We start from the raw sequence: 10,763 nt of genomic DNA, 5'->3' as shown, positions 1-10,763 counted from the left end.
CAGTTGACTATAGTTATGTCATCCCAAGTTAATACTAGTTAAAATTACTTCTAAATCCAAGTTGTTTAAACTTCTTAACTTGCCCTCAGCCTTTTTTTAAAAAGAAGAAAAAAAATTTAGAAGAATTTTTTTCTGAAAATGCATTTTGTGAAACAATTAAACTTTTTTGTAATTTTCACAAAATGCATTGCAGAAAAATTTCTTCTAAAAATATATAAACATACAAATATATCAAATGTAAGAACAGACCATCTGCTTTAAAACAAACAAACAAAACAGGGAAAAGAAATCATCCTATCTATATTTTTTTCTATGCTTATAAACTCTAAATATGGGTATTTTTCTTTAAATAAATAAATAAATGAATATATATATATATATATATATATATATATATATATATATATATATATATATAGCAAAAATGTGAAATAATGGCATTTTTGTAAAGTTTAAATTTGGAAAAAAATTGCTTCAGTTTTTTAATAAATTGGGTAAGTGCGCAATTTATAATGGTCCAGCTAGTGGATAATCGTGGAAACACAGATTAACATAAAACCTCATCAGGAACAATTTTTATGCAAATATTTTCTCTTAATTGACGAGATAAAAATGTAAGTGCAAAAATATTTTTTACATTTTACTTTATTTTTACGCAGACGTTTTTTTAGGAGCTTTAACTATTAAATTTACATTTTTCACATCATTAGAAACATATGGTGGCACAAATAAAGGCTGTGTCTATAACGATGACCAGACAAATCACACACGCACCATATTAAATGTTTATTTATCAAGTGCCAGTAAACAGGCCACGTTAGTTTCATCCCCATTTGCACAATAATTATTATCTACCAAAAGAAGACTTTCTATACAAACATATGCTTTGATTAACCAGTGATATGCAAAAAAAGACAAAGAAGAGCAAATTCAACCTAAATCAACCAGTAAGAAATCATCAAAACCTTTATAACCCACAGCCAGCAGAGGTCAATCAACATGAACTGTGTTGACATAATAAAACTGGGCGTGGCCATATTTCTACTCATCTATTGGCTCAGGATTAAACCAGCCAATCATCTGCATCGAGAGAGGAAAACGGAAATGTTCACAGGATGTTTGTTGCATTGATAAACACACATCACTACAAACCATCACCTCCCCACCACCTGTCAATCAACATCAGACGCTTTAAAACATCATTTACAACATCCATATATACACACACACTCACGAGACAACACGTCTCACTCTGAGAAATACATATTAGATAGATGTATAGATATATATAACATTATTCATTACATTGTTAACAATTAAAATGTGTTGACTTTTTTTTTAATGTTTTCTATTGAGTTTAATCCTCTGGGATATTAAAATAAATGACATTAACTCAATAGCTGCATATAGTTTCTTCCATCAGTGAACTGTCTTTTATCATTAACCCTATAAATCAGATTCATAGTTTAACTTTTAGGATTTATGTCAAGGAGATTAAAAAAGTGTGTCGTTGAAACTGCTTTACACAACAAACAGATTGAATTGTTGTGAAAACATCTGCTGTGGGTCTGTGAGATGTGACACAACACGCATATATTTTCCATCTACAGCGGGTTAATCCACATCTTCTCAAGTTTAGCTTACTTTTGACTAGTTTGCATCTTACTATAACCCAGCAAACCATTTAGATTCTTACAGGAAAATATAAAACAGTAACATCATAAAATATTAAAGATTTCTTTTTGCATTGTAACATTACTTTCATGACAAATATGAATATTACTTTCATTTAAATCAGTGGTCGGTAAAATAAAATAAATATTACCATGATGATGTATATAAATACTTTTAAGAATTATGCAAATACTAGTCATGAGACTTTTGGACGACAATAATGTCACAATGCAAAAAACAGACTTGATTTTCCTTAAGCAAAACATCTGTTGATTTTTGCACGTGGTGAAAAAGAAGCCGGTTATGTTTCGATATCATGAGATTGATGTTAAATACATGAGTACATGACTCACATTATAAGAGATTTCATTCATCCATCAGATTTATTTATACTGACAGCACAGTGTTATGGCCTGAAGATAAGACAAAACTCTTCCTAAATGAACCTACCATACATAAAATCCTTCTCTCATTCGTTTCGTATTTCTCTAAGGTCCGAATTTCTTTGGCATCAGAATCTCACAGACACGACAAGAACAGTTTTCCTTTTAAAAATCATCATGTTATTTCAAACCCCTCTGCTGTTATTTTATCCAAAAACACATTTCTGAAATGAATGCTTATTTGCATCAAATAACAGCAGTCACTAAAGTCGAGACTCAAATCTCTCGAGGTCATACGATAGCTTTAGTTATTATTATTCACAAAATGACATTAAATGATTTGATTTTTAAAAAGAGATTTAATGAGTTGAATTGAGTTTTTATGACTGGTAAAACGAGTCACTCATTTATGAGTCTGTTATGTGCTTATAAGCTTACATCGATAAAAACTCTTATTGTGTTTCAAAGTAAATCTGGAGGGTTTGAAACAATATGAGAGTGAATGAACTGTTTCTTCTGATAGTGTTCATTAATACTGTCTCTGTTCTTCAACACTGAGCCACAATTCAACCCGCAGATGTGTGTGTGTGTGTGTGTGTGTGTGTGTGTGTGTGTGTGTGCATATATGTACATGTGCAGAGACAGACAGAGAAGATGAAGAATTTGTCTGCGCAGAAAACACATTTCACTTCTGCGTCAATAAAAGTTAGGTGGAATGAAGACGACATCCACCTCTGTATGCGTGTGTGTGTGTGTGTGTGTCCATCACTTCAGCCCTTCACACGCTCAACATCCAGAAGAAGAAGAAGATGGCGAGGAAGAGGAAGAGCGAGTCCTGCCAGTTGTTGCCATTGTTGGGATTTCCGTTGCCGTGGTGATCGCCTGCATAGTGAGGGTCTGCGCAGACAGTTAATACAACCTTATTAAATCAACATCAGACATACTGCACATCATGCTGTATTTTTAGAAATTTTAGCTAACAGGATGAATATCTGAGTGTCAACAATTGCCAAAATTAAAACATATATGCATTTAAAAGCAAAAAAAAAAACGACTTTTAATATTCATGCATTTGGCATCGCCGTCTCTTTCAAAGAGGTTGTCAAAGGCGTTCCTAATTCTGATCATTCTAGTAACAGAAGAGTCGTTCATCGTTTGCATAAAGTTTAAAGGGGGGGTGGTTAATGCCATTTCATGCATTTTGACTTATTAACACAGTTAAAGAGTTGTAATCCTCATGCTAAACAAGTCCCAACCAGGTCATGAGTCGCAGGCGGTAAGTAAAACTGCATCAAATGTAGGGTTGGGTACCGAAATGAACACAGATTTCGGTGCCTCATTTCAGTGCTCCTTCTTAAATGCATGAACGGTTGACTGAAGTATTTTGCTCTCTGTAGCGCAAAAAGCATAATCACACAAGCACAGCACAATCTCTAGTTAAATTATACTGCACTCATATGGTGTAAATCATTTCCTTACTTACAAAATTCACGTGAATGTGAAAGTCGGAAAGCTTTGATAATACATAGGATTCAAGTTTGATTTCTTCGCTTAACTTAGGTGAGTTTGTTCATATTTTACATTGTTGTAGTTTTATATTGATAAAAAACCGGAAACCAATCATTTGTTTTGAAAAATCTAAGGATCTTTAAATTTATTTATGTTATAGGGCGGGTAAAATGTTTTCCGTCTATTCGTTTTTGTTAAACGTTTTTTTTAATATAAGCGAGTCATTTTACTCATTTATTGTTGTTTTGTTTTAATAAAAAAATTATAATGAACAAATAAGCATTCGTAGTAATGAAAAATTATGTCAATGAAATCTTTCATTTATTTGTGTTTAACGCAGATACCATCCGTCAAATTCGTTTTATTAATAAACAAGCTGTTTAAGCAAGTTTGTCATTGGAGCTACTATTTTATTAGGGTTGAGTTTTTCATTAAGAGTAATAATGAACAAACATTTAAAAAATATATGTTTTTAATAAATGGAAAATTAAATAATCTAATGTTAAAGATTAAATGTAGCCAACTTTTAAGCGTCTTTGCCATATATATTTTCATTTAAAATATGCACTGTGTTTAAAATGTGAAAAAATCCTCATCTGCACATCCCTAAAAATACAAATCGAACAAAAATTTGTAAGAACATATGTCCAGGTTATTTTTATATTCGGACTTAAAAGAACAATTTGGAAAATGAGATCCTCAGAGGAGCACGTGAATGCCGCAAATTATTGATCTGACGGCAGAGCTTATTTTGCTAATATGGTAAAATTTCTTCAGAGAATTTGCTAAAACATATTACCTCAGTAATGTTTTTATTAGTACTTCGGCTGATAATGGCCTGAGATGGGCCGCGGCAGTCACGGGTGTCAAGTTCATCGGAGACAAACATTCATCACGTCAAAATGTGAATGGTTTCGCAAACCGATAAGAAAATATTTGGGGTGAATTCCAAATGCCGTTTTGCGCCATTAAAGGGAGGATGTCGCATGAACAGTCGATTCAAATAAATTTGAAAACACGCTGTATTTTATTGCTCCATTTGCCAAGTGCATTTAATTAGCCACACTATGAGACGCAATTGCGCAACTTTCTCTGGAGTTCAAGAGATCTGATCTTTGAAGGGAATAGGCCATAGAGAGGATCACTTTTCAGCCATTATCTTTTTGTGAGCGGCAGCTGCGTAGGCTTTAACCAATCATTGAACAGATTATTAACAACCAATCATAGAACATTTTTCTGAGCTCAAAGTGTAGTGTTGAGAAGATTTTATTTAATTCACAAATCAAAAATCTCAAAGAAGAAATCCAGAATGCAGGTCTTAAAAGATGATGGTGCTTTAGGCAAACATTAATAAACAAATTGTGACAAACAGAGAAGAATTTTCATTGTGTTTAATGCTGTACTTTCATCTACCATCTTTTTGTGACTCTTTTTTCAAAGTACCGCTTTAGGCACCGGAACCGTTTTAAAAGTACCGATTTGGCACCGGTATCGAAAAAAACCCCAAACAATACCCATCCCTAATCAAATGTCTGTGTTTTATTGGCAACTAGCGCATAAGTGCATATAATGTAAATTCAAATATATTGACTTAAAGGACAAGTTCGGTATTTTACACTTAAAGCCCTGTTTTCAGATTGTTTATGATGAAATAGAACGGTTTTGACAGAAATTTCGACATATGCGGCTGCCCCGAGAATTTTTGAGTGTTTGTGTTTCACCTCCCACCTTTACAAAGGGTTTAATGATGCACTGGAACAATCCTTTCTAAAATGCATTAAACTTTCGTTTTTCAAAGACGTGAAACTCACCGAGTGGTCAGGGGTGTTCACTGGTATGCTCACACAAAAATCGCTGCAAAAGACGCATTCCAACAGGTTTTATCGTAGTTTTTGCCAACTCCATTGACTTGTATTAGTTGTGCTGTGAGGTACGGTATTACTCCGCGCCGGGAACTTTGTTTCTATTTTTGCAATTGGCAATGGCGGATTAGCGCCACCACCTGGGCTGGAGTGTTTATTATTCAAGCTCTAAGCGGAAGAATGTACGGGTGTAAAGGGTGATTTATAGTCGTGCGTAGGTCCTACGGCGTAGGTTCCGCGTCGGTTTTCATTTATACTTGTGCGTCGCCGTCCGTGTCGACGTGCAAACACATGCGTAACCGCTGGTTGGCAGTAATCAAGCATCTTTTGCAGCGATTTTTGTGTGAGCATATCAGTGAACACCCCTGACCACTCGGTGAGTTTCACGTCTTTGTAAACGAAAGTTTAATGCATTTTAGGAAGGATTGTTCCAGTGCACCATTAAACCCATTGTAGAGGTGGGAGGTGAAACACAAACATCCGAAAATTCTCAGGGCAGCCGCATGTGTTGAAATTTCAGTCAAAACCGTTCTATTTCATCATAAACAATCTGAAAACAGGGCTTTACGTCTAAAATACCGAACTTGTCCTTTAAAATTGCATTTGCAGATTTGAACATAAATTACAATAACTTAAAATTCATATTGCACATAAATTTTTATATCGATTTTCTCGGCCAGCGATGCATTATTTGCCGATACATAAAAAAACGATGCAATTATGATTTGATTCAATTAATTTACAGATATAATTTTGTTACATTTTAACTTACAAATGCAACCAAAATATATAACATGAACATTTCATTAATCTTTTTGAAAATGGCACATTTTATCTCTGTCCCAACTGGAACATTTACAACCACAAACTAACAAAAAACACTTTTTTAAAATAAAGAAAAATGAATTATGCTTATAAATCAAGCTTATAATGGCATCAATCAAAGTATTTCAGTATTTTGTGCCAAAATGTGCAATAGTGACAATCACTGAGCTAGTTGTAGAAATTTTTTTATTAAATAACTGTAATCTGCATATTCAAATTAAAGTCCTTGTGACATCATTTTATAAAAATGTGCAAATGTGACAGAAGACATAAACATGTAAACAGACATTACAGGAAGATTAGGACTGACCTGCTCTGTGAAAATGGTCATTGGTATTAAAGACTGTGGTGAAGAAGCCGAATGGAAAAGCACCGATTCCAAAAGACATGTGAAACCCTGTGTCGCCAAAACCCTGAAACAACTACACACAAAGACAAAGAGAGAGAGAGATTATTACATGCAGTAGCTCAACATTCTTCATCAAAATGATGATGATGATGATGATGATTAAAGTCGCTCACCCCTCGACTCTCTGCTTCTGTTCTCTGACCCTGAGGCCGAGGAGGTGTTTTCAATCTGTAACACACACACAAACACACACACACACACACAAACACACACACACACACACACACACACACACACACACACACACACACATTCAAATACACAAGCAACTACAAATCATGAAGCCTGAAGCCACAACAAACACACACAATCATTTACCAGTTGTGTTCATTTATTAACCAGCACGTCGAGATGACATTCAGTACCTGGGGTCTTCTTGACTGGTGCTGCCGCGGCCGTACAGAGGAATCACTTTATCCCGACTGATTCCTGCTTTACATACGGGACACTGCTGTCGACTGGGTCTCGTCTCCAACCACTAATAAACAAATACATCACTGATCTCATTGACAATGCAAATAAAGACATGGGTGTAAATGCACATCACGTCTGCTGCACTAAAATATAGACACCTTAGTTAACTTCAAATTCAATGACCTTTCAAGGACTTTCCAGGTGCAATACCCTCAAATTCAAGGACTAAATGTGGGGACACATTTCAAGTGAGAGCAAGGGTACATCGTGTTACCTTTTAAGATACATTGTTACAGTTCCCTTTCGAGGGAACTCGGGCTGCGTCACTGTAGTGACACTTTGGGGACGCCTCCAGGGGTAAGTGTGTCTGAATGTGTATATTAAATTCAACCAATGGTGAGGCTTAACGACAAAGACAGGGTGATGTAGGAGTCAGGAAGTATATCGCTATCTGAAATATTGCCAAAGACGGCGTTACAGGGACGCAGGAAGTATGGCAAGGGAGACGCAGCGTCTCGTTCCCTTCTCAGGGAACAACAGTTACATACGTAACCCGAGACGTTTTCATGTGTCAAACACAACTTTGCAAAAAAGCATTTTGGTATGAATCAACATTCGCATACAGAAGATATAAGCATTTAAAGCAAACTGTTTAGCATGTGTGCTTAAAAAGTCTAGAATTTTTATGATATTATCCTACACTACACAGGGAATAATATGGATTTTTTTTTTTCAGAAAACTTCTTGCATAAAATAGATTCAAGCACTTTCAATGACCTGTATCTACGTATGTATCTATGTTTTCAAAAACTGAATATAAAATATAGAGACATGTTAGTGCTGGATACTCACCTGATGAAGACACGGCCAACTGCATGAGAGAGAGAGAGAGAGAGAGAGAGAGAGAGAGAGAGAGAGAGAGAGAGAGAGAGAGAGAGAGAGAGAGAGAGAGAGAAACCATCAAAGAGTGACATCATCATTATTTACTTCTGATAAACTTGTTTAGCCCAGCAGTTTTGATTCATGACAACAGTAAAGCAGCTCAAATGTGTGATCTGAACCAAACAGTTTTCCAATTTCCAAACCAATTTTGTCAAATTATTCCCATTAATATATTCCTGTTAGTTCCCATGGAAAGTTTCCAGCCTTGAAATTCCCAGTATTTTGCAACCCCACAACACAAACACGTCAGACTCGGTCGGTATCTCTGCTTTGATGATAAACTGAGTGAGGTTTGTATTGTGTATCTATTTTTAATCCTTCACTACACCAAAGCTTGGATGGCCTGAATCTTGCTGTAGAGTTTAATCTGTCATTAACCTGATCATTACTGACAATAAACACACATCACACTTCAGCTCGTTCTCTGTACCTCTCCATCAGAATCTCTGACAAAACATCTCACAAATCTCCAAACAGCTTTAATCGAATTATCAAAGGACTGCAGAGTTTCATATCATCTCATTACGTGCATCACATGTTTGATCCTCAGCAGAAAATGTTTGCTCATCAACACAATATAACATCTTGACATTTACAGACACTCAGCGATGTAACAATGTAACACACACATATTACACACTTTTACCATGGTAACAACATTTTCCTGCTCAGTTGAATGACTATGGGCTGGGGTCTCAGTGTATGCTGTTGAATTCAGACACAATAAATCCACGTGCAGGTTCAGAGTGCAGTTATGACATCAGCAATAACATTGCACTTTGATATAATAACAGATTTCCTTGTTTGTTTACACATTCTTATACTTTAATAGCAATGAACACTGTGCTAATGTACTTTTGACGTGAGCAAAGTGTTATATAAAGTTAACAGAGTTTTATTATATGAACAGCAGTAATTTTTATGTATAAATTAGCGTCAAACATCGTTAACACAGATCATCATCATCATCTTCATCATCATCCCTGTTCAACATGTCAATCTCTCTCTGTCTGTCTGTCTGTCTGTCATGTGTTTGTGTTTACAGCGTGACAGTACCACCTCCAACAATATTGCTATTGATATATTTTTAGGGCAAAATGTGGTTACCATGGTAAATATGCGTAAGGGCTCTGTACTTCAAACTGTCAATCAATCCCTGATCTACACTGGCATGTGTATTGATATGTGATCGGTTATTGATAGATACCAGAAGAGATGTCCACACATGCTGATAACCGCGTCACGGGCCGTGTCCAGGCAAATGTTACACTCGAATGTTGCGCGATCTTTGTCTCGCTCGCCCTCAGCGCCTCCACCGGGCTCCGCTCCACCGCCGCTGCCCGGGACCCCCGCTCCTCTGGCGGGCGCGCCGTCACTCGAGCTCCGCTGCTGCTCCGCGGCCTCCATCCTCTCGCGTTCCTCGTTCGGTGCTGCGTATATCGCTCTCGCGCGGACGTAACGTCACGCCGCCCGTGAACGCTCAGGGCTGCTACTTCCGGTGAAGTCAGTATGAGGGGGCGGGAACGGGTGTTTTGTTTATAGGTGTGTTCGACTACAAACGGCTTGTTCCCCAAAACGAAACGAGAAAGATGACGTCAGAGTACCGCGAGAGCGAGTCGAAATTAAACTTCATCGTACCGTTTCTTGAAGCGCTCTCGCGGCACTTTGACGTCATCGACGTGTCGTTTATGGTGAACAAGCCATATGTGTTTAATGTATGCTTTTGGCAGACGCTTTTATCTTTGATTAGCAAGTCATAAACTTGCAGGAACTTACAGTCTGTGAATCAAACCTATGACCTTCTGCATCTCTAACAATTAATCTACAAGTACACCTGTTTTTTTTTATTAATGTTAACCAGTTTAACTTTTAATAAAAAAAATCATTCTAAGTGACTGAAGTTAAAACTTGTATTCGACTTCATGCGATACCTGAAAAACATTTTTCACATTACAACTTTACAGTTTCTTTATGTTTGCTATGTGCTTTTATGTACATATTGTATTGTCTTAAACTGTAAGTATATGAAACCATCTTAAATTATTAAATTTAAAACTACCTAAACAGAAAGTAGCATAAACATACTTGTCTGAGTAGGTCAAAATATGGGACATGAACATCTGTCTCATGAGCAGATTAAATTAGGCATTGAGTCACTTTATGGTCGATCTTTTCACCTCCATAATCTCAATGTGAGTGAGACAGTAATCTGCTGAATTACTAAAATATAATTGCAGTGTAAATGCTACCCTCTGCTGGTTTAAACAACACATGCTTGCCTAAGTTTTCAGTCACGTGACCTACCAGGGGACTGGAGGGCAAGAAAGCCAATAGGCATGTTCGACTACAAGCGAATAACGTCAAAGTACCGCGAGAGCGATTCGAGAAACCGTACGGAAAGGTCTAATTTCGCCTCGCTCTCGCGGTACCGTGATGTCATCCGCCTGTCAGTTCTTGTAGCGCTGCATTAAGTCGCACAAGCTGGTCAAATTTCCGTCTGTTTCAAGACACGAACATTTAAATCACCTCTCAACAGAAGAAAAATTAACATTTGAACAAAAACTACAAGGCCCTTGCGATCTAAACACAACACCCGATTTCGTATTTTGTAGTCATTAAAACCTGCCAGCCTTCACCTTGCCGATGTTATCATCTATTTCGTGGAAAAACTCTAATTTCTTGCCCTTCTTGCCTTAAAGATGGCCAATGAAACCAATCAAACATCACACAAACACATTCATAACA

General features: G+C 36.6%; 1 protein-coding gene across 1 annotated transcript; it reads right to left on the bottom strand.

Moving 5' to 3' along the window:
- Window positions 1–773: 773 nt before the first annotated feature.
- On the bottom strand, window positions 774–9,535 carry rnf5 (ring finger protein 5). The gene is made up of 6 exons (XM_065284370.2): window positions 9,226–9,535; window positions 7,929–7,947; window positions 7,028–7,140; window positions 6,776–6,830; window positions 6,564–6,675; window positions 774–2,954 (listed from the first exon to the last, which is right to left on the bottom strand). Exons 1-6 carry the CDS (start codon window positions 9,423–9,425, stop codon window positions 2,836–2,838), a joined length of 618 nt encoding a protein of 205 aa, XP_065140442.1. The 5' UTR covers window positions 9,426–9,535; the 3' UTR covers window positions 774–2,835.
- Between the last annotated feature and the right edge of the window lie 1,228 nt (window positions 9,536–10,763).

This window comes from Paramisgurnus dabryanus, chromosome 19, assembly GCF_030506205.2.
Source record: "Paramisgurnus dabryanus chromosome 19, PD_genome_1.1, whole genome shotgun sequence".
Classification (NCBI taxonomy): domain Eukaryota; kingdom Metazoa; phylum Chordata; class Actinopteri; order Cypriniformes; family Cobitidae; genus Paramisgurnus; species Paramisgurnus dabryanus.
Note: the sequence above shows the minus strand (reverse complement) of the source record. Positions and strands in the feature narration are given on the sequence as shown.

Bases quoted from the DNA above. Each gene is read 5' to 3' on its own strand.
- rnf5 (XM_065284370.2), bottom strand. From the start codon at position 9,425: ATGGAGGCCGCGGAGCAGCAGCGGAGCTCGAGTGACGGCGCGCCCGCC. The intron at 6,831-7,027 runs GTACTGAATGTC...TGTGTGTTACAG, and splicing joins ACCAGTCAAGAAGACCCCAG to ATTGAAAACACCTCCTCGGC. The intron at 6,676-6,775 runs GTGAGCGACTTT...CTTTGTGTGTAG, and splicing joins CAGAAGCAGAGAGTCGAGGG to TTGTTTCAGGGTTTTGGCGA.